General features: G+C 41.2%; 1 protein-coding gene across 2 annotated transcripts in view; it reads left to right on the top strand.

Moving 5' to 3' along the window:
• Nucleotides 1-23494, top strand: part of ATP13A5 (ATPase 13A5) — a 132730-nt gene that overhangs the window by 75643 nt on the left and 33593 nt on the right. For both annotated transcript variants that reach the window (XM_077117893.1, XM_077117892.1), the window contains 11 exons: nt 2299-2487; nt 6243-6304; nt 8289-8439; nt 10509-10595; nt 11198-11354; nt 13279-13396; nt 16407-16531; nt 17331-17491; nt 19568-19693; nt 20810-20889; nt 23262-23304. In XM_077117893.1, the coding sequence (XP_076974008.1) occupies nt 2299-2487; nt 6243-6304; nt 8289-8439; nt 10509-10595; nt 11198-11354; nt 13279-13396; nt 16407-16531; nt 17331-17491; nt 19568-19693; nt 20810-20889; nt 23262-23304 (1299 nt within the window). The remainder of the gene's footprint in view (nt 1-2298; nt 2488-6242; nt 6305-8288; nt 8440-10508; nt 10596-11197; nt 11355-13278; nt 13397-16406; nt 16532-17330; nt 17492-19567; nt 19694-20809; nt 20890-23261; nt 23305-23494) is intronic.

Genomic DNA, 23494 nt, shown 5'->3' with positions numbered 1-23494 from the left:
CTGTTCAGTTCCTTTAACCACTCCTTTAACCGCTTGGATGGGGATAAGGGATTGTGACTGCATGTACAGAATGTGTGGTATCAATGCCTGAACAGTCTCAGAAGAAATATGCTTTTCTCAATCCTGATGCAATGGGAGGACTTCACCAATCATATCAGAGAATGGGAAGGGAATGTCAATTTGAGTCAGCAAAAGGCAAAAGAAAAAATGCACAAAGGTCATCTGGAACTAGCAAGCAATGTAAGAGTAGATCAGATTGAAGGGGATCGTGAATGCCATATCTTGAAGTTTGAATTTTTCTTAAAGTATTCAAAAGTGCACATTGCCCTCATGTAATGCCTAACATACCATGCAGTCAATGGATTGCTGATGTGTTCTGGTTGGGTTCTGAAAAGAAATTAAATTTCTACTTTAACAGCTGTATGCAGCATGGGATACCACTTCCCTTTAAGCTTCAGGATATTGAGTTTCATTTGGATGCCTCTCTTCATAGCTGCAATGGCTGGGGCAGGGGAGGGTTGTCACAAATATCCTTTTTGTTCATGAGAGAGTGTGACTGTCATGAACCATGTGGTTCCACTGTAAGACATGCTGGATCTTAGCAGTGTGGGCGGGTAGGGAAAGCAAGGACATTTTGAATAAAGGGTCCAAAGATAAGTATCTAAGGGTCCAAATTGAACAGGCTTGGCCTAATTACAATGCCCAATATGGTGGCATGTGTATGTCTGTGTGTGTATGTATATGTGTGTGTGTGTTTGGGATGGTCTAAGTATTGCTGAACAAAGACACAGTAGCAAGAATTTCTAGGCAATCTTCATGCTCAACTATTAGCTCCAAGTAGTCATTTCAATCTGAAATGAGTCTGCAGGGAGTATTTCCAAGGTAGGGCAAAGCAGAGGAGAGCAGGGCTTTCTGTCACTAGTTGAATGGAGCCTGGAAAGAACTAGGCAGAATGTCATGGCCACTGGGGTTGGAATTTGAGGCAGTGTGCCAGTTTCATCTTGGAAGCAGGAAAGTTGACAGTGATTGGGAATGAAGGTTTCCTGGGCAGGACTCAACATCCAATATGCACTAAGGCAACAAGGCTAATCTGTAACTCCATTTTTTTATGAGTCAGAAACTGTAGACCTGTTGTATGCCTTACTTAGCCTGTACTGGTTCAGGATGAGACAGGGCTGAGTCCTCAGGGTCAGACTTCCTCTGTGACCATGGTGGGGAGAAGCAAAAGCAAAAGCTTTTGTCATAAACTGAGATGGGATGAAAGCTAGCAGCCATTGTTACTGAACTTGAATCTATGTTTCCAACGTTCAAAAGAGGACTCCATGACTAAAACAGTGGTTGCTTTCATAAAAGGTTATATAGGGTAGAGCCATTAATATCCAGAGCATGTGAAAAATAGAACTAGCAACCCTGTGATCTTATTTGCCTATGAGTGAGCAATGTGAGCCTCCTCTGCAAACTTGCTTGGGATCCAGATTCTCTGAAAATTGGCTTAATAATGTAACACTCTGGTCAATGTGTCATATTGGGCCCTAGAAGCTGGACAGCAAGGGCTCAGATCCTCACCACTTACTCAGCTCACAGCCTTGGGAATGTTGTTTATGCTTTTAAGCCTCCCTTTCCTCATCTGTTGAATGGAGAAAATCACAGCAGTCACACCATGTTGTGAGGAGTAAATGAAACAATACATGCACCTCAGAGCAAGTGCCCAATAATAGTAAGCTATTTTTATTATTGAGTTCCCTATAGCAAGTAATATATGGTGGGCTCTTGGCAGAAACTCGGCCATATATATATTTTTTAATCAAGTTGCCATACATCATGAACTCAGCCCTTCCTCAGAGACAGACACTGTGCCGGGCTCTGAGACTTCAAAAAGGAATAGACCAGAGCTACTGCATCTGAGGAATTTGTACCCTAGTGGGAGAGAGAGATTAGAAACCCAAAGTCAAGGCCCTATGTGAACACTTATAATCAAAGACCAGACCAAGTACCTGGGGGGCCCAGAGAGTGTGATAGGCAAAGGAAGGATGGGCTCCTTGGGCACAGGAAATATTAAGGGGAGAGAAACAGAGGCAGGAAAGGTCAGGATGGATATGGAATAGGGATTAGGGTTCTCCTGTCTTCTGCAATGGGAGATGATTTATTTATTCCTGAAGCACAGTCCACAGATCCCTCAGCCCTTCACAGAGGATTCTGAGCCAGAGGATCTGGGGCTCCCTTGTTGCAGAAGAAAGTCTCCTGGAAGTCTGCCTACCTACTCTGCTGGACTGACCGTCATGTCCCTCCCCTCTCCAGGCCCCTCCAAGAGACGCCACGGCCATGTCCCTGCTCCTCCTGACTGTGACTGTCCCACCCGTGCTGCCGGCTGCCCTCACCACTGGCATCGTGTATGCACAGAAGAGGCTGAAGAAAAAGAAAATCTTCTGTATCTCCCCACAGAGAATCAATATGTGTGGGCAAATAAACCTCGTGTGCTTCGACAAAGTAAGAACCGAACTTCCCGGTTGGATGTTGCAGGTTTCAAAGCTGGCCAGGAAGGGCCTCAGAGAATGTCTACTCCAGCACCTTTACTTTACAGATGGGAAAACTGAGGCCAGAGAAGGTCCCACTGTGAGTTAGAGTGAGGGCATGGCCTAGAAGCCCCCTTCACTGAGTAGAGCTTTAGCCATCACATCATGAGTTTTCCCCCTAGAAAATTTAATATTTTTGTCTCTGCTTTGGATTTTGTGTTTTGAACAATCTCTTCCTTCTATAATTTCAATGAATGATTGGATTTTTTCAGGCAAAAAATTTGAAGACAATTTCTGTTTCCTGAAGTGCTGTGTACCAGAGCTTTTTTAGGAAGGGGTGTAGAAGAGCAGACAACGACAAGTGTTTTAACAGCTCTGCCCCTCTTTTCACTTTGGCTTCCCCACAGATCAGGGCTTAAGGCTAGGGAAGGTCTTCTCTGTGCTTAGGGACCTGGAAAGGTGGCAGAGTCTACGGTAGATGGAGAGTCTGTGCCTGCTGCGGGGCAGGTCCTGAGACCTCTTCTCATGGCTCTCCCACAGGGACCTGGAGGGAATTCACAGTGAGCCCCTGCTGGTCAGATTCTGCCCGCAGCTTGGGCAGGCCAATATAACTGTTTAATGAGGTGAGAATGGCTTGACACCTCCATGTCTTTAGTTTATTTGTGCTCCATTGATTGATCAAGTAAGCCTCGTTTGCCATTTTCTTACTTAGCCTCATTGGTGGCAAACCATGCTCACTGCCATTAGAAAGCCCCATTGAGATGTTCCCAGCTCTTGAGAAGCTTGTAGCCTACCTGAGGAAGCAGAGAAAATGGAAGTGTAAACACTGGTAATGCCATGAGATGCCTGCTTAGTAGATGTCAGAGCAAAGCTTCAGGGCACTGTTACCTGCTACCAGTAGTAGGTACCTCTGAACTGGGGCTTTGGTTGTTGGGTGGAATGAGGTAAGGGAATGGGCCCCTGGCTCAGAAGAGAGCAGTTCAGAGGCACAGGGGTGTGATGGGCCTGGGGCAGGTGGGGAACAGAGGGCAGCAGGTTGTGGCCAGAGAGTAGGCTGTTGGGTAGGAGAGTGACGCTGGAGAGGGAGAGAAGACCAATAGTTGAAGGCCTGCTCTGCCAAGCTGAGTGGGGACTTGCCTTAAAGAAAAATGGTTATCAATGGCATTTTTATAGTTGAGTTTTATATAGTACATCTAGGAGAACTGGTGAGAAAGGAAGAGTGGGAAGGAGACAGGAGACCTGTTTGAGACAGGAGACCTGTTTGGAGACTCAGGGAAAAGTAAAGAGCTAATTCATTGTGCAAGACAATGAAGGCAGGAATGGAGACTAGAGGACACATTAGAGAGACCCATGAGGCAGAACTGACTTGTTAGGCATGGATCAGATGTGGCATGTGTCTTCCATTATTTCCGTCCTACACTATTGTGTTTGTTTGGCACAGAATTTCCTCCATTGCCAGCAGTCAGAAACCATTAGGGTTAATTTAATAGCTTCATTTTAGATTCAGAGCCCAATAACAACCCTTGGAAGTTTTCTGATGGGGAATCCTATGACTTATCCACCAGCCTCACTAGGCCTTGAAAATGGGAGAAAGATTTCTAAAATATGTTCATCATATGTTTGTCTGTTTCATAAATTAATTTTTCGAAAGGGCATTTAGTTTATTTCCTGTATAAAAGCTTTTCCTCCACAACCTCATGTACTCCTTTAGTAGATCATCTGAGGGACCATTCAAGGCATACTTGGCCCAATTCTGTATGGCATGGCAGCATGGCACTGTGCAAAGAACTCTTGATTGAGCATCAGCAAAATGGGAAGTCTAATCCCAAATTTGACACTAAATTTCTTAAAGTTTTTTAAGATAAGAAGGGTGAATTAAAATTAATCCCTAAATTTCCTTCCAGCTTTCTTCACATTATAAAACTCTATCAAGATGATGTTGGAGTAAATCACTCTACAGTTAATGGAGTTTCCATCTAGTTTTATTTCAGTTTAGAAGAGCTGTATCACCAGGCTTCTGTATACTTTTATTCCTGCATATATTTCTAGTTTATGTTGGTTTTGTTATCAAGTTCTCTAAAACAACTTCTTTCCTTCCTTTCTTTTCTATTCAGCCCAAGTCTGAGCTTGTATTTATGCTAAGAACTTTTGATTTTCTATCTTATTCCCCTTAGAACCTCAAATATAATTCAGTTTTCTTTTATTGATGGTTAGCTTTATTATATAAAGGTCATTTTCTCATATAGAAATAACATGGTCCCATTTCTACTTTGCTACTGTATCATCTCTATTTTCAGGTTCAAAATATCTATGTTTAAAAACACCATGTAATCATTAGAAAACCATTTCAGATTAAGTTACTACCTCTTTTTGAAATGGATCAACTCTAGGGGATTTGGAATCTAAACACATGGGTTAGGCCCTTATAAAATGCAGGAGTGAAATGAAGCAAATAGCTCTTTTCCCAAGAAGTAACTCACACAAGCGTGTTTGTTCTCCGTAAAGTTCAACTGAATTAATGAAACAAAGATCCCTTTATTCTTTAATCTGGAAATGTAGAATGGACTTTATCTTTCCATATGCCTTATAGAATTCATTCAATATTTCTAATATAGTAGGAGATTCCACAGTGCCTGGGTTTTGGTTATGCCCTGTGACTGTGGGCTCCTCTTTTTGCCTCTAATGTGACAAAGTCTCTGCCCTGCGGACTCAGCTGTAAGAACCAAGTTGTAGGATAGCATGCACTTCACCATAAAGTATCATGTTAATGTGATGCACTGTGGAGGTAAAAGATGTTACTTGAGAGAAAACTAGAAAATCCAGCATCATATACAGAGATGACCTTAAAAAAAATGTCAGAGATCTGGGGGCAGAGTTGAAAGAGGATATTTTGTAGTGCTCAGTAATGCTCCACTCTGCCCTGACAGTGCGAAAGTGGCTTGAAGCCAACTGCAGTTTTCACTTATGTGATGTTAAGCAGGTTTGATGTTGTCAGGCTGCCTCATAAAGACACTGAGGTCTGTAATTAATGAATGACTGTGAAGAAATGAGGAAACTAGAAGCCCTGTGATAGTGCTCCATTCCATTTTGCTTTCTCTGTTACATTATCTGACAAATACTCTCCCATAACACAGCAAATCAAATCTCCTGACCATTTTCCTCTCAATCTAACAACAAAACCTGTTCATGTGCTTTAATTAATATTTATTATTAGCACTTAGTTTCCCTCTATAGTCTCAAAGCCCCATATCAACATTTCATTATCAATCTGGACAGCCACCATGTCACCCATATTTTTAGAAAATTACTGCGAACCAGATGGCAAACTGTGAACTAAACAGTCTTGAAAGGAAAGAGAAAAATTCTGAGCTCGACTTTAGAATGACAGCTGGTGCCAACTAGAAAGTCAAACTTGAGCTGATTCCTGTTGGATTTCCATTCACTGAACTTCTCCCATTTAACAACAGCGACGAGTTACAGCAATTTACAAAAGCCTTTTGTTTTTCATTGTCATAATTGCTAATTTAAATCATTTAATTATCAACATGGTCTTTGGAGATCATTTGTCACCTGCTTAATCTTTCTTTCTGATTTAAAATTTGGTGTTTACAAACAAGCTTGGAACAGCTGGACATAGTATAATTTCTTGGAACCCTAAGTTTTTTTTAAGTCACAATATCATAAAAAGCTTTAACTCATGCGCTAATACCAACTCTAATTTTTATTCAGACTGGCACTCTTACAGAAGATGGATTGGACCTCTGGGGGATTGTCCCTACTGTTGACAACTGGTAAACCCCTAAGTGCAGATGCTGTGTGTGTTTGAGTGTGGTTACCTTAGTGATACTCAATTCCATCTGTCCAGTGGTGAGAGGGGAATGTCACATCGATATATATATAAATGGGCTGCAACCAGCTCTCAATTATTCTAACTTGTTTAATTAAATGAGTTCTGAGCTCAAAATTGGACAGGGAAAGTGTGTCTTCAAATTCCAAATGAAAAAATGGAATACCATGATGTGGGTGACTAAGCACTGACTGAATGAAACAGAGGAGCAAAGAGTAAAATTGGGACTGTGTAAAGACTTCCTGGGAAACTGGTATGGGCAGGTATGGTGCGGGATCCCATAAAGAAGGACTCTATCTCCTCTCTCACAAAGTACACTCTAGTAGGATAAAAAGGTACAAATGCACCCCCCTTCAATGTACATCACAGGACATGAAGAATATTGCTATTAAGGCACAAATATCAGCCCAGAGGAGAAACAGTAATGGTTCCCTTATGTAATACACAGTCTTAATTTTTATAATAACATGCTGGGGAAAAGGTAGAAATTAATTCTGAACATGAGTGGCTGAAGGAAACCACACGAAGGATATAGTAGTTGAGATAAGTTTTGAAGGGAGTATGGCTAGAAGTTTAACAGGAAGATACCACATGCTGGCACTAGGGAGGGGAGAGGGGGATAGGATAAGTGCCCACCCCAGAGAAGAGCTGGAGAGGAGAGAGTGCACCCTCTGGGAAAGTGCCCAGAGCTCCTGGTTCCCTTCCTGGCAGGGTTGAGAGCTGCCTTCTCAGTCTGGGTGCAGAGATGGCCTCTGCTCTTAAGCTCTGGTTCCCCATCTTGGCTCCAAACAGTGGCTGAGGCTGTCAGTTAGAGAAGCAGCCAAGCAGGGGCTTCCAAGACAGCTTATGGAGCCAGGTGCAGCCAGGGCCAAAGGGTAACAGCAGACAGGCCAGGTGATGTTGCAGAAGAAACTCTGGGCTGGGTTCCAGGAACTACCTGGGCTCTAACTCCACTTGCTCGCTGTGTGTGTTTGCTCCTGACTGCTCAGATGCCCTGGGAGGCCTTTGTACAGACAATGTGAGAGAGGAAATGGGAGTTTGCAGTTTCCACCCCTCTTCTCCCTACATTACTCCTAGCACTCTGAAGCTTTTGGAGGGGAATAGAAACAACTAAACACAATTAATATTCTGCTTAAAGGTGGAAGGAGAGGAAGGCAAATCAAACCAGTCTATACAGTCAAAGGGGAAAATGGACATGTTCAGACCAGGAGGTTCAGGAAATCGAGGCAAACTCCCAAGGTCTGACTAGTGAGAAATGCTTCAGTCCATTCATGCTTTTACTTGACTGGAACTACCCTGCTATCTTCTTAGCCTAAACACTTCTTGCCTGGAGGGCAGGGGGAGTGGGGGTGGGGTGGCTTTAGAGAACCAGCTCTGTGGAGTTTGCAGGTATTAGCTCAGAGCTGTCTGCTCATCTGTCTTCCCACAATTCTGCTGCTCTGTAGGCTGGCTACAAATTACATGACAAAATTCCCTCTGAAATCTAAGCCCTCAGAAATTATAGTATGGATTGACCAGTTGCAAACTCTGTTGAGAAGAACATTCACATCCAACTCAGCATAAGGCTTTATAAAGATTACTCTGCAGGCTGAATTCTCCAGTAAGAAAATGAGGACCCAAGTGAGCTCAGGCTCAAGGGCAGGGAAGTCCCTGGACAAGTAAAGAGTAGCACAAAGTTTAATTTGGCCATAGACTCCAGAGCGTAAAGGATATTACTAGAAGTGATAGGTGTAAGGCTAATTAGAACTGGAGCAGGCAGGGCCTTGCATGTTAGGGGAAAGAGTTTGAACTTGTCATATAGGGCATAGGGAGCCATGGAAGAGATTTGAGCATTAGAGTTATATGACTGAAGCTCTATATTAGAGTTATGGGGCAGAGTGTGCAGAATGATCTTATTGCAGACCTTAACTTATTATCTTCTCTGCCAGTTTTCAGGAAGTCCACAGCTTGGCCTCAGGCAGGGCTTTGCCGTGGGGCCCCCAGTGCGCAGCCATGGCCAGCTGCCATTCTCTGATCCTTCTCGATGGGATCATCCAAGGAGACCCGCTGGACATCAAGATGTTTGAGGGCACTGCTTGGGTAAAGTGATAGTTTCTTGCTTTAACTGAATGAGGAAAGCATGAAGAAATCCTTACTGGGAGCATTAAAGTTTTTCTAACTTTGGTGAAAACCCATAGAATATTCAGAAAAAAATGCATAAATAGAGGTCTGACCCCATCAGAATTTTTCAACCTCTACCCCAAAGTACTCTGTTAATGAATGCAACATTGAAAAGGGAACAATCAAATAAATTTGGGAACTTCTGTTTAAATAAAGTTATATCGATTTCTTAACTATGTGATTTCTTAAATATACTGTGAACCACTGTGAATATTCAGGAAGAAAATATAGAATGCAGCATTTACCAAACTATTTGACCATAAAAACCTAATTGACAGGCCACATCATTGTCCGAATAGTCTCCAAAACACCTCAGGGAATCAGTAGTCTAGAGCAATGCTGTCCAATAGAACTTTCTGCAAAGATGCAATGTTCTCTGTCTGTGCTGTCCTATAGAGTAGCTGCCAGCCACATGTGGCTATTGAGCACTTGAAATGTGGTAATCCAATTGAGGAACCGCACTTTTAATTTTATTTAACTTTAATTAATTTAAAATTAAATAGCAACTAGTGGCTGGTGGCTACTATGTTAGAGAGCTTAAATCTAGTCACCTAACTGAAAGCCCCTGGGTCCAACTGGTTCAATTCTCTGAGTTGAGCGTGAGTGACAGTTGAAAGGTATAAACCTGCCCTGGAGGCTGCCAGGACTTGTGGGAAGAACTCTCTGCTCTTCCATTCTCTAGCTACTTGACCCCAAATCTGGACTCGGTGTCTGTTACCTCATCTGTACATTTGGTATAATAATGTCTCATTCACAGAGTTGTGGTGAGCACTGAGATGGTGAACCTGTAGGGGCATTGAAGAGGGTATTGACTAATTAATTGATGAAATTCATCTGCTGCCCTCCAAAAAAAGTGATAAGGCTACTTACAAAGATAGGAATCAAAGGAGATCAAAATCAATGTATTTATTATACGTGATAATCTTACCAGCATCACTGGAGTGGACACAGGACCATTGTTATCAAATGTGACCTTGGTCCTGGTCCCTTCAGTGCTCCTTTCTCCATCAGAAGAAGGTCAATGATCTGTACAAATGACATACAGGTCTAGGTCTTGTCGTGGAGCATAAATTTTGGGTATTAACTCTATAAGAAGTTACTGTAGGAACAGTGTATCCACACCACCAAACAGCAGGAAAATAAATGTAGTGTTGGATTATTCATTGTGTTTACAAGACAATAATGCTGGGTCAGTAGCAGTCTTGGGTTGACTATCTTTCAGTAATTTGAAGGCTTCCACCAAACAGAAGAGTGTGGAAGTGTCCCTATAGACTCTAAGAATTTTAGCACAAGAAAGAATGTCAGAGTATTTTTTTCAGGAGAAACTGAGGTCTGGAGAAATGAAGAGCTGTCTCCATGGTTAAGCAAGTAAGTGACAGAGTGGAGACCAGATGCTGTCTCATATTTTCTGTCCTCTGTGATTTATGTAACCAACTGCCTTCCCCATATTTTAGATTAATATGGCTTCTCAGATGGTATAACTACTACTGTTGTAACATACAAAAAATACAAATCATTTCAAACGTGTTTTCTAGCTTGCTAGAAGCTAACATGCTATATCTAGGTGACAAATTAAGCTAGTGACATAGATATGGCATAAGAAGTACTCCTATGTTTATCTCAGGACTCAGTACTGACTCACATGAGAACTAATATGCTCAGCTATATTGGAGAGTAGATCTCCTTTTAAACCCACTTCCAATTACTAGACATAACCATTTAAGAAGTGCCGTCAACTTATAGATAGCACTTCTTCTATCAATTACTACTTAAATGAATTCACAATATCTCTGGCTTTTTGACGTTCTACAATAAGGTTCTTAATATAAATCAACAGGAATTTGACAATGAAGGTATTAAGATAATTGGACTCGAAGAGAAAATATGTGAAAAGGGCTTTGAAAAGATTAGAGTGCTACACAAATAAGATATTTCTTTTTTATTATTTTTCTCCAAGGACTCTTATGAATGCTTTCATTTTAAAACAGAAAATGGAAGAATACAATGTAGACTACTGTAAATTCGGGATGTCAGATTCAAGCATAATAATAAAACCAGGACCAAAAGCCAGTCAGGTATGACTTGCTTCTTTAAATCTTTAGCTCTTTTCCCTTAATGCTGGTTAAACTTTCGTGACAATCACAAAATTTTTATATTCCTATTTTTTTCCTTATCCTAACAGTTTCCATAGTTGATTTAGTCATTCCTTCACTCCTGAATGAATATATTAATTTGTTCCACAAATATGAATTATTTTGTATGCTAGAGCACTTGCTGGGTGTGAGTGGGTAAAGAGATTTAAAAATCAGGTGTGCTAGACTTTGTACTATAGGATAGCATAGTCTGGTAGAAAAAAATGAAGACATGTACAAGTAAGTGCAGTACAATGTGTTAAATTCCATTGTAAAGCTGGAAGAAAGAGCTTCTGGAGTCCAGAGGAGGGAATAAATACTGTTTCTGGGAAAAAGAAACACCCCAGAGAAGTTACCGGTGAGCCTGGCTTGGAAAATGATTAAGATTTCTCCTGGCAGACAATATGGTGAAAGAGTCACATTAGATCCAGTCCCCAAAATACCAATGTTGTGGCAAATGTACTGATGTTCTGGGCACCTGGGGATCACATCACACTGCACTTTAAAGCTTCTTAAAACTCCCCCTTTGTTGGGTGCACTCGCAGAGTCCTGTGGAAGCCATCACCATCTTGCGCCAGTTTCCATTTTCTTCAAGTCTGCAGAGGATGTCTGTGGTTGCTCAGTTGGCTGGGGAGGACCACTTTCATGTCTACATGAAGGGTGCGCCAGAGATGGTGGCCAAGTTCTGCAGATCCAAAACAGGTACTAACTGGCAATTTTCTCTTTCATTTGAAAAGCCTGAGTACATAAAGCAAACAAACCTAAATCAACGATGATGGAGATGGGTCATTTTCTGGATGGGTGGGAAGTGGACTCAGGTGGTTCTATATGGCAGGGGTGACAATTTCAAGGCAGCGAGTCAATATCAGGCTGTGGTCTAGCCAGAAAAGCATAAATGAAGTGAGACACCAGGAAAAGAAGCAAGAATCAGAAGCCAGATAGGGAACTGCCCAGGGGGTCAGAGGTTGAGAATGAGGATAAGGGGTATTCAGAGGGAACCAAAGGAAGAGGTCTGGGCACTAAACTAATGCTGTGGACAATGGTTTCCCACACCTCCAGGGGACTAGACCACTTAAGGGTGTTCAGACAGATCTATGAAAGGAAAATATTGAAAAGATGAATCTTTTAGGAAAAAATGTGATTAAAGTAAATTGGATGGTATTAGAGCCTATAAATGATCATTTTCACAGCAATTTCATCTTTCTGGGCCAGATTTTGCGCTGATTTGTATTGTTTCTTAGTCTTACCACCATATGCACTCTCTAAGCAGCAGCCTAGATTTATCAGAATAATGCTGCCTTCAAATGAGTTCATTTGGGTAAAATTGTTCTTATTTCTCCTGATTTTTGTCTATATTCTCCTTATGATTGCTGATAGCCATCAACTCGTGCACAGAATTTTTTGTCAAACGATTGCTTTAATTTTTCTATTTGGAGTCGTTTTGTTTTTTTACCTTAGCCATACCCCTTTTTTCTGACTTCAGTTTTCCTTAAAGCCCCTATTAACCCTATCCTCCCCAGATCAACAGAAGATACTTTTTTAGCGGGGGGAAGGGGGGGGGTTGGGAGGTCACAGACGTGAATAGCATCTTGAAATTTTAACTGATTATCTGTTGCTATATCAGTAAGGATGTGGGCCTTTTTCTTTCCTTCCTTCTGATTCTTCTGGTAGCCCTCCCAATTCTTCCTACTGTCCTAACCTCTGATCCTTGACCCACATTGAGAGCAATCTTCAGCGATTTTTTTTTCTTCTGTAATTAAGAAATAGAGACCTGGAAAGTTTCCTAAATCACAACCCCATAGTCAGGATTACTTTAGAATTATAGGAAGTCTGAGGTGAATGGAGGCATGGAACTTCCTTAAGTTTAACACCCCCAAGGTCAGAGAGCTAGTAGGTAGTGGAGTGGAGACTAGAACTCAGGTGTTTTGGCACCTAAGCCAGTGTAGCTCCCATTAAACCTGATTTCTCTGAATACCCATACAGGTACATTATAAGCCAGAAATATTTTACAAGTAGATGAATATGAGTTAACATTACCATACCAAGATACCCAAATGTGCCATCTATCTCCTAAGCTGGGGTTGGCATACTTTTTCTTTAAAGAGTCAGGTAGTGACTTTGCAGAACCCCTAGTGTGTCTCAACTACATATATTTGTACTACATCCATTGTAGTGCAAAGGCAGCTGTAGACACAATGCAAATAAATGACCATGGGGGCTGTGTCCTAATAAAATTTTACTTACAAAAATAGGTGGTGGGCCGAATTTGGCCCGTGTGTTATAGTTTACTGACCCCTGACCTAGAGGATTGGCCATTTCTCTCATTTCATCAAAGTACACAAATGCCAGGGAGACATGGTCCTGAGGTCTTTCCTCAGTCCCAGTCTGTGTATTTGACATCCAGTTGATGACTGCACATCTCTAGCATTCATTTCCATTGCAGTAGTAGGAATATAATGATAAAATTGTTTGTGGACTTTCGCTGGAAACTGTCATTTTTCCATTTAAGCACTTTTATGGCATGAAAGTTAAAACAGAACAGAGTGACTGCATCCCAAAATCTTGCTTAGGAGCTTGATGGCCTTCAATAGGACCTTACATTTAACCCTTCCCTTTTTCCCAACAGTGCCCTCAAATTTCTCACAGGAGCTAAGGAATTACACAATACAAGGCTTCCGTGTTATTGCCCTTGCCCATAGGGCCTTGACGTTGGGGAAGATTTCAGAAGTGGAAAGAATAGCAAGGTAAGGAATTTAGATATTGGCTTGGGGGCAGGATCTGTATTCATACATTGAATGAACGTTTGAGATGGATGGGCACAGATCACCAGGAAGGCTCTCGGACATTCAGAATCAATCCCATTGGGTCACCTGATTCTGAGATGGGCAGTGATAAGCCAGACTGGATGGCAGCTGAGCTCGCCTGCCTCCCAGATGCCAGTGAGCTATCTTCCCCTCTGCTCTCCCATGCCTACCTCAGTCTCAGCTTTCATTCCACCAAACCAACCAACCTCCTTCAACCTCAGGACATTATGTGATTTATTGAATGTCTCACTTAAAAGGGGCTTGAGGGAAGGAGAGAGTTGTCACTTTAAAATACATCTAAAACCCTGTGGACTTGGCTTCTTTAGGACTCAATACTAGTCTCCCTCAGACCTGAGGAAATAATGAATACAAATTGAGTTCCTTATATGAAAAAAAATCAGTACTCTTAATTACATTGGGGAATAAATTGTCCACATGAAATAATCTATAGATTTCCCCCCTTTCAACATCCTTAGTTTTTTTAAAGATTGTAATGAATTATTCCTTTGTGGAAAAATGTTGTGGAAAATTAAATGACAAATAATTTATGCATTATTTGGAGAGCTCCTCATTTGTTAGCCCCTCTGTTTAAGGGGCTGATATTCTTTTTTCAGCATTACTATTTGCAACCTAACTTCATCTACACTAAAATAATCAGTAATCATTGTGGCTTCCTTACTGTGTGCCTGTTTCCCCAGCTATAAAATATAGGATTGGGTGGTCTCAAAAGTGCCTTTCAGACATAAGTTTTGAATCTCCATAGGATCACAAAATTAGTTTTGAAATATATGCATGGCTTTCTCAGATTTAACAAGCAATGTTAAATTTATGCTTGTGACCAAACATAAAGGTTCATATTAGATGGGAATTTACAGTATCTCAAGATACAAATTTGAATAGTGAATATTAAGGTTATTTATGAAGAAAAGATTACATAGCTAGGGATGGAGTAGAGCCATCTACGCCAGATACAAATGCAGCTGCGTTGTTCTTGTTTAAGAGCTACTGGCGAGGTAGACATCATTATAAACATAAGAAAACAGTGATAAGATGTGCTCGATTTCCAACCATCTCCCAACCATCTCAGGCTTTTGCTGAGACGACCAGGAGCCCATTATGCTTCTTGGTATTTAGTTATTATTTTCAAACAGGGTAAAGGAATAGGGTTTTGATTTTTCTTAGAATCAAATTATATTTAAAAGAGTTTTCCAATTGGGAAGCTCAAAAACTTCTAAAAAAAACAGAGTCATAAAAGGGAAATAGAATTTTTTTCAGGTGACTTCAAACAACCCCCAAATTAGAAAACAGAGAAGATTCTTCATCAAGATTCACCCCTTAGTTGATTTAGGAAACATCTATTGAGTTTTAGTATGTTCTTCAAGGTACTGAGGATTCAGCAGTGAATCAAGTCCTTAACCTCATATAGCTTATGTCCTAATTGGGGGAAATAACTAATAAAATACATCTATAAAACATTGCCAAGTAGTGACGGATGCCCTGAAGAAAAAATAATGCAAGGTAAGAGGATAAAATAAAGACAGAGGGCACTATTTTATATGGGGTGATCAGAGAAGTCCTTCTAGGAGGTGACATTTGAACAGAGATCTGAAAAAGGTGGGGGGGGGGGAGGGGGCAAAGCGCGCAGATGGCCAGAGGAAAAGCATTGCAGGCAATAGGCAGGATAAGTGCAAAATTCCAACAGGATTGTGCTAGGAATGTTGTAGGGTATCAAAGAAGCCAGCATGCCTGAAGCACTGAATGAGGGGAAAAAGTCCTAAAATAGAGTGGGTATAGCCCCAACCAAAAACAGAATAAATGAATGAGAAGATTTTAAAATTTTCCTTTTACTACTAGGTAATGAGAAAATTTTAATCTAAGTTACAGTTTTAAAATAATGAAGTTAAGTGGTGGAGAGAATCTTTAGCAAAACTCTATATAAAGTAGTTTTTTTTTTTTTTTTGCTATTCTCTGAAATTCCTAAAGGCAGAATTCACATCTGAGTCTGAGTATTCACCAAAATGCCTGATAGAAGATCTAAAAGAAACTAGTTACTTAGTAAATGGACTTTTGAATGAATGGTGTAGCAGCTTGTACTCCACTCTAGAAAGAATTCTGCACTGTATTTCCACCCAAATTGGAATTATATCTCTTATTAAGAAATTCAACTCTGACCTTTCTCTTAAAGAAGGCTTACTGGCCACGTATTCCATCACCTCCCAAGTCCTACTTACATGATAGATAAGAAATGGTATCAAAGAAAGCTAGAGAAGGGACAAGTACAGATTAGAAATTTCAATGCATTTCTAGAAAATGCAAAGTAGGAGAGCGGTAGCTGAATCAGTAGGCTAGAAGACACTACAGCCTACCTATATCATAGGCAGAGAGAGAGATGGCAGGAGGACAGCTCTTTTCCTTGAAAAACAATGGGAGGCCAGGACTCAGCTGTGTTAGGTACTATGGGAGGTGAAGGTGAGACCCAGGTTGAACATGGGGGAATTAACTGAATGAATACAGACACATTGGATTCCTGGGTCTCCTTCTCCTCCCCTTTCCTCTCCCTACAAACCCATCCCAGCCTCTGCACAGCAAAAGGAACAATGAAAGATCAAGAAGCAGCTCTTGGAATATTGCATGTATATAAATATAATTAACAATTTTAAAATTAACCGCAGAGTTGGAATATGTGTATATTGTTTTAAAATGGTGTTGGAAACAAGGAGCCGCTAAAAGATTTAAAAGTGGTTGCCTCTGGGAAGGAGAAGAGAGGTGCGGTGATGTTTAGAAAGGACTATTAGTTTTCATTACACATTTTTTGGTCCTTTTTGCTTTTTAAGACATGTACATATGGCATTGATAAAAATTAGAAAGAAGTTTTAAAAAGAAGAAACAAATCCAACTGTTGACATCAGAGAGATATACTTTAACATGGATTTCTCTCCTGAATCCAAAGGGATGAAGTGGAGTCAGAATTAACATTTCTCGGACTTCTCATAATGGAGAATCGCTTAAAAAAGGAAACCAAAACAGTCTTGAAAGAATTGAGCGAGGCCTGCATCAGGACGGTGATGATTACAGGTATCTGTTTCTGGAGGCCTGATTAGTTGAATATTCCCCAGTGATAGGAATAAGACTGTGGAGTGGTAAGTGAGTGAGTCCATAGAATGAAGAAGAATGAAAACAGTCTGCAATAGAGTTTCTTACCCTGGGGTCCAATGATCTGGGAGCAGGTATGGTTTCTCTATGGGACTGGGGTCTTCAGAGGCAGAAATCATATCTCATTCTCTTTGTCTAGTATTTACAGTGCTGTGTACAGGATCCCCACAGGATCCCACAGTAAATGTTTAAGGAGTGTATGATGAAGCATGAGAATGGATGAGTTCTCTTCAAGCATTCCAGTGAGACCTCCATGTAAAGGGCACTTGAGGCCAAGAGTGGCGTATGATCACCAAACCCAAGCCTGATCTGGCCCCAAGTGTTCTTTTCTCTGCTTAACTAAGATCCAGATCCTGATGATACTTTTATGCTTATCAGACTTGTATTTGCAGCATATAATTGTCTGTCTCCTGAGGATTAGTCAGAAAGTGCTTGAACATGCATTTATTTATTCATTCATGCATGTTTTGCAAATAAGCAACGGGCAGAATAGGATGCTAAATACTGAGGGAAGGAGCTGCAGACATAATGTGGGCCCACTAGAGTCAGACAGTCCTGGGCAGAGAGGAAGATGTGTGGTTTTAAAATAAGGCAGAAAGTGATAAATGCCTCCAAAGAGAACTGGGCAAAGTGCTATGCACACTTAGGGGAAGGAGAGTCTAATTAGAGTCTCCAAGTGGGTGTTTATACATAAAGAAAGTCGGCTTTCTTTGTCATCTAGGTGACAACCTTCAAACGGCCATTACTGTCGCAAAGAATTCTGAAATGATTCCTCCAGGGAGCCAAGTGATCCTTGTCGAAGCCAATGAGCCAGAAGAATTTGTTCCTGCCTCTGTGACCTGGAAGCTGACAGAGGGCCAAGAGAACAGACCTGAGAAGAATGTGAGACAATGTTAGAGAAGCCCCTCCATGGCTCTAGGCTGGGGGAATGCAACCCTGTTGATACTGAGTAGCCTTTTCTTGGATTTAGAAGTCACCACAGTAAGAATCCCTCATATCAGTGCAGAGTTCACAGTTTGCAAAACGTTTCCACCAGCATTTCTCTGCCCTGGCTACTCATGAAAGTCACCTGGGGGAACGTGTAAGACTTTGAAAGTCCAGGCTTCACCAATTTAGTCAGAATCTCTGAGATGGAACCTGGTACTGTCACTTCTGGTGATTTCAATGTGCAGTTACGGTTGAGAACTGCTGATTTGTAACCGTCTTTCTCTTAGGAGCCTCGCAGTGGCCTTATGCATTTGGGCAAACCACATTTTAAAACTGAGGCTCAGAGAGGTTAAGATTGCCCAAGACATACAACCAGCAAGTGGCAGAGCAGGAAATTAAGCTCAGATCTGTTTGATTCCATCCAAATCCAAAGGCATTTAGTTCACACTGTATCTCTGACATGAATTTAACAAGCCTTGGGCTTCTCTAGATAACAAATTCCATGTGCGCTTGTCACCAGACTGCTTTTGCATATGATGAAAATGGGCTGTATTCTGATACTCCACCACTACAGCTAGCACTTAGAGGGGTTTGTATGAATTCAAAGAGTTGGTCCTTCAGGAGGATGAATTGCAAACATGCATACCTTCTTTCGGGGTGACCAGCCCTTCAGATTAAGTGTAGAGTGGAACTGTAAGCAGTCAGGTGCCTCAATGCAGTACACAAACTGCACAACTGTATAGAGTGGCCCTGTCCCTGACTTGTGAATAGGTGGATTAACTTTGCTTAAACCCCAACTGCATGGGCTGGGAAAGATGATAGCTTTCTCTATGCTTTCAGCAGATTTCTTTACAACCTTACTTGCTTTACAACCCTACTTGCTTCTGTATCAACACACATTGTCTCAATTTCATTGCGTGACAAAACTCAGGTCCTTCACTAATTTTAACACAATATCAACTCACACTCTCCATTCATGAGTTTAATATTTTTTACTGAAGTTTTGATGATTACCTGGAGAAGTTATATCTCTATCTCTGGCCTTCTCTCTCCTTTCTGGTTCCCACTTTCCACACTCCTCTTGCTTCCTTCTTGATACAAGTGAAAATAATTCCTGTCTTTGTCTCCTGAAGCATGCTTTAGGGAACGTCTTTTGTTCATTGTTCTGTGGTTGGGTGAGAGGTGGGCAGAAAGGGCTGTCTCACCTTGTCTCCCAGTTCAGCATATCCAAATATTTTCTTCCAAATATAATGTTTTCCCTAAAAGAAATTTCTCCAATGAAAAAAATAGTCTCATCTTCTATACTAATTTAATTATGAGTCTGACACAAATGGAAGGTCTCTGAGAAATGTTGCATGGAAAATCCTTATTGGCCATTGACATGTTTGCATGTATGGATTCATCAGGTGATTTTTCCTCTAGCTGGGAGCCAGGTAGAGCTAGAGCACAGCTCTATGGGCACATTAGCTGGTGAAAGAAAGGAGGAAAAGTTTCCAGGAAAGGAGTTGTGCTAGTGCAATGGAACATAGGATGTAGAAGAAGTTTCTGGCACCATGAGAGAATGGGAAACCTGACGAGGTAAGGGGGTGTGGAGGTGCTAAAAAGAGAGTTAGATCCGAAGAGTCTGCCTTCTTACAATGAAGGGATGTTGCATAATGTCTGAATGAATGATAAAGATCTTAGGAAATGTAAGGTTGTGTGAGTTAAAAAAGAAAAAGGAGAGAATGTTTCCTTTCCTTCACTAATTGGTATCTTGGAATGATTTTCACAGTAAACTTGCATCACATAAATTATCTCCCAGGTCAAGGCCAGAACACGGTGTGGTCAAAAGTATCAGATGTTTGTATAATTTGGGAAGGTTATTTTTGAGTACCTTCTGTTTATGGTCAAAGGCCCATGAGCAAATTTCACATTGTGCATTTCTAGCCCTTACACTATTAAGTAGCACAAATATCCTTCCTTCCACAATACACAGGAAAATAGACACATTCTTCAAAAGCCTATGTAGAAATGATGCCCTTTTGATTTTAGGAAACCCACATTAATATTGGAAGCAATTCCATTACTGCTGGGGAGGAAGGGAGCTGTTACCATTTTGCAATGACTGGGAAATCATACCAAGTGATATTTCAGCATTTCAACAGCTTACTTCCAAAAGTAAGTACTGTAGGACAAAGGTGTTTGTTTTGCTCCTCAAATTAATAAGGCAAAGAAGAAAAGGATAGAGGTGAAAGTGATGGGTGAGGTTGTCTCCAAGTTAGAGAATAAATACCTCCCAAGGGGCACTGCTCCTTCAGATGTTCCTGGGCCCTGCCCATGCTTACCTGGTCCCACACATGCAGAGCGGATTACCCTTCAGAGCTTGAGTTCTGGCATATCTTTAGCTCTCTGTGGCCAGTCCGATCCCACAGTCCCTTCACTCCCTCCCCCACTAAAGAGAGCTCCAGATAATTCCAAACATGCTGCCTATTTTGTGAATCATCTTCCCTCTGAAAGTCACCAAAATCACATCAGGCTGGGCTCTATTCCCCTTCCTGTCTGAATTCTTAAATCACAGGAGAAGGAAACAAAAGCACCACAGTTTATTTTCAGACTCATTTGTTATCCTCTCCTCTGTGTGTCCTATTTTAAAATAGTGGTATGCAGGGTTTTGCTGTCAGTATGGAGGAGATAAGTGGAGCACAGGTCGAGTGAAGCATCCATCTGTTAGCATTGTTTTGAACATTCTGTCAAAGACCATAGAATCTAGACTTTAAAGACTTCCTAGAAAGCTCCTAGACCAGTTCCTCATGTTAGAGATGGGAAAACTGAGACTCAGAGAGGTTAAGTGACTTGGCTAAGATTTGCACAGTTAGTTGGGACAGAGCTGGGAACACAGAACCTTGTTTCTCAACTCCCAGTCTGTTGCTCTTCCCTCTGCCTCTTCTGCAAAGATGGAGGTAGTAGTTAGCAAAAAAAAAAAAAAAAAAAAAAAATTGCATTTCCTGAGTACTTTTATTCCCTATGTTCTGCTGCTTTTAAACCATTATTATTAATTAGAGGTTACACCATCTTGGAAAAGTGCTCTGGAAAGGCCTAATAGAAGTGTAATGGAGGATTTAAAGTGAAAGTTAAAGTGTTAGAGCCTCTTATTACCTCTCCTGACATTTGATCTAGTGACACATAACCTGATGCTAGATGAAAGTGGTGGCCGGGGTGATTTTTCAGGGCTGTTCTTTTATTTTAAAAGTGTTTTTCTTCCTAATCTTATTGTACTGCCGTTTTTCTTTCTAGATTCTGGTGAATGGGACTATTTTTGCAAGAATGTCTCCTGGGCAGAAATCAAGTCTTGTTGAAGAATTTCAAAAATTAAAGTAGGTTTCATTGAGTGAAAGGAGAGTGTAGTCATTATCTACTGCTGCATAACAAATTACCCCAAAATTGAGTGGCTTATAAGGACAACATGTATTATTTAACAAGTTTTATGGGCCAGGAATTGGGTGTGGCTTGGCTGAGTCCTCTGGCTCAGAGTTTCTCACCAAGCGGCAATAGAGCTAACAACCAGCACTGCTGCCATCTCAGTACTTGACTGGGGAAGAATCTGCTCCCAACCTCAACATACATGGTTGTTGGCAGGATTCAGTTCCTTGAGGACTGTTGGATTAAGGGCCTGTTTTTCATTGGCTGATGGACGGAGGCCACCTGCAGTTCCTTGTCACATAAGACCATTTAATAAGGAAGCTCACAACATGGTTTTTGGCTTCCATAACAGTGAAGAAATAAGAACAGCCAGAGAGAGAGAAAGAGAGAGAGAGAGAGAAGGAGCAAAGGTGGCTATCACCACTGTTCATATCATAATCTTAGATATGATACCCCATCACTTTTGCTATATTGAAGTCACCAGGTCTAGTCACCCTCAGGGAAGGTGAATTACACAATATATAATACTAGGAGGCAGAGATCATTGGGAACCATTTTAGAAGCTGCCTATCAGAGAGAGCTTTTGTTCTGTGGCCCTTAAAACATATCTTAGAGGAAGATTCCTTGCTTAAATGTAGAGCAAATCATTGGTGGGTGGTCTGTGCAGTTCACAACTGGAAAATTGGGAAGGTGGGAAAGTGTGTGTTATCAGCAGGAATTATTTGATGTTGGTCTCTTACTGGGTATCTGAATAATTTCAGGTCCTCTTGGAAAGAAATGGAATAGTATGTATCACTGTATCTGGCCCTGGAAGAGACTGGATATAGAGACCAAAGTCAAAGAAGAGCCCTTTCTTATCTCCTTCACAATTACAGATGATGAAGTAGCATCAGAGGAAAATGTTTTTTCTTGAGACCAGACCTACTTGTTGGTTGCTAGGAATGTTGTGATTTGGAGCTGCAGGTTTCTGGGAAGTTAAAAGGAACAGAGTGGTGAAACTTTAGATAATAACCGATAAGTAGTACGTGAAATCAGGAGATCTGTCTCATACTATTTTTTGGCACCCAAGCATTTCTTAGGAAAGTCTCAAAAAGTGCCCATTAAGTCCCTAAAATACGTTGAGGTTGAGTTAGTAGTCAGCGCTAATATGACGGTGTCACTCATATGGTCATTGTATGATATTGGCTAAAGAAAGTAATTTTGCCCTTCTCAAATGCCTGAGCAATTTTACCAAGTTAAATGCTTAATTTCACAAAGCCATATTCTCCAAAGAAAGAAATCAGTTTAGGAAGACACATACTGTCTCAGAAGGAGCTGTCCTCACCAACAACTTAATCCTCTTCCTCTTCATGTCTTTATCATTGCCTGTGCATAAGGTTGTCTGAATTCCCTTTGTGAACTCAGGGAATGTTAGGAGATGTGAGATTCCCCATGTGATGTAGAGACAGATGTGTGTTTCAAACTTGAAGAGGAAAGACATGACATATACGCTCAGTCATGAAATGTTTATGACTGTGTTTTTCATCTATAGTTTCCCAATAGTAGGTAGAACCATATGAATTTGTCTGCAGTTGACCATTCTTAAAAGACCTATAAAAATGGCCAGTTTTATATGTCAGCTAATATTAAGGAAATTCTTTGAGAATTTTACCCTTACCTCCTTATCGATTTTGTCGTTTTATGTGTTTTTGGAAAATTGTGGCTGAGCCTTTAAAAACTTAGCCATTAACCAACACCTATATGCATTGTTTATGTCTCACAGAAGGCAGAATATCCAGAATTTGTCTTGCATCAGAGTTCCCCTTTCTTTGCCAAGAGGTTTAATTTTTACTCTTCTATTATCATCTTATTTGCACATAAAACTGGTATTAAAGGGGAGCATATTTTCTCAGTTTCACTCATAGATGCTTAAGAATATGTGTCTATGACTCTGATTGTATCTGTTAAACTATTTCCCAAGAGCCTCTTGCTCTAGCGTCTGAACTCAGTCAGCAACCAAAGCACAGCTGGGTCAGGTTAGGACCTCAGGATTCAGCTATGTGGGGACCGAAATTGAGTAGACAGGACCTACTGAGAGGTGTGCAGTCACCCTCTTTGTGACACCCTTGATGGCATCACCATCTGTGTGACTGACCGAGACAATATAAATAATGTGACGACCTTCTTCCTCTGGGGCAATTTCTCCCCTGATCATTTCCCTTCAGCCTGACTTCACCTGTGGTCAGTACACACATACACACAAACATACCACATGTGAGTTGGTGATGATAGAAATAATTCAAGGGAGGTGGGAAGGTATTCATTTTTCTCCTCCTTTTCCTTCTAGTTATTATGTGGGCATGTGTGGAGATGGAGCTAATGACTGTGGGGTGAGTAGAAATGACTCCTACTAATGCGAGCAGCTCTCTAATATCCCACCCGGGGATCCCACATTCCCCCTGGGTCTGCCTCTCTGCCCTTCCATCTACAATCACATGGTCAGTTTGCTGTCTGTAGCCTCCTCTACCTGAGTGTGGGTTGGAAGTGGAGAGGAGTAAAGTGAGGTAAGTCACTTTGGCT

This window comes from Tamandua tetradactyla, chromosome 10 (assembly GCF_023851605.1).
Source record: "Tamandua tetradactyla isolate mTamTet1 chromosome 10, mTamTet1.pri, whole genome shotgun sequence".
Classification (NCBI taxonomy): domain Eukaryota; kingdom Metazoa; phylum Chordata; class Mammalia; order Pilosa; family Myrmecophagidae; genus Tamandua; species Tamandua tetradactyla.
Note: the sequence above shows the minus strand (reverse complement) of the source record. Positions and strands in the feature narration are given on the sequence as shown.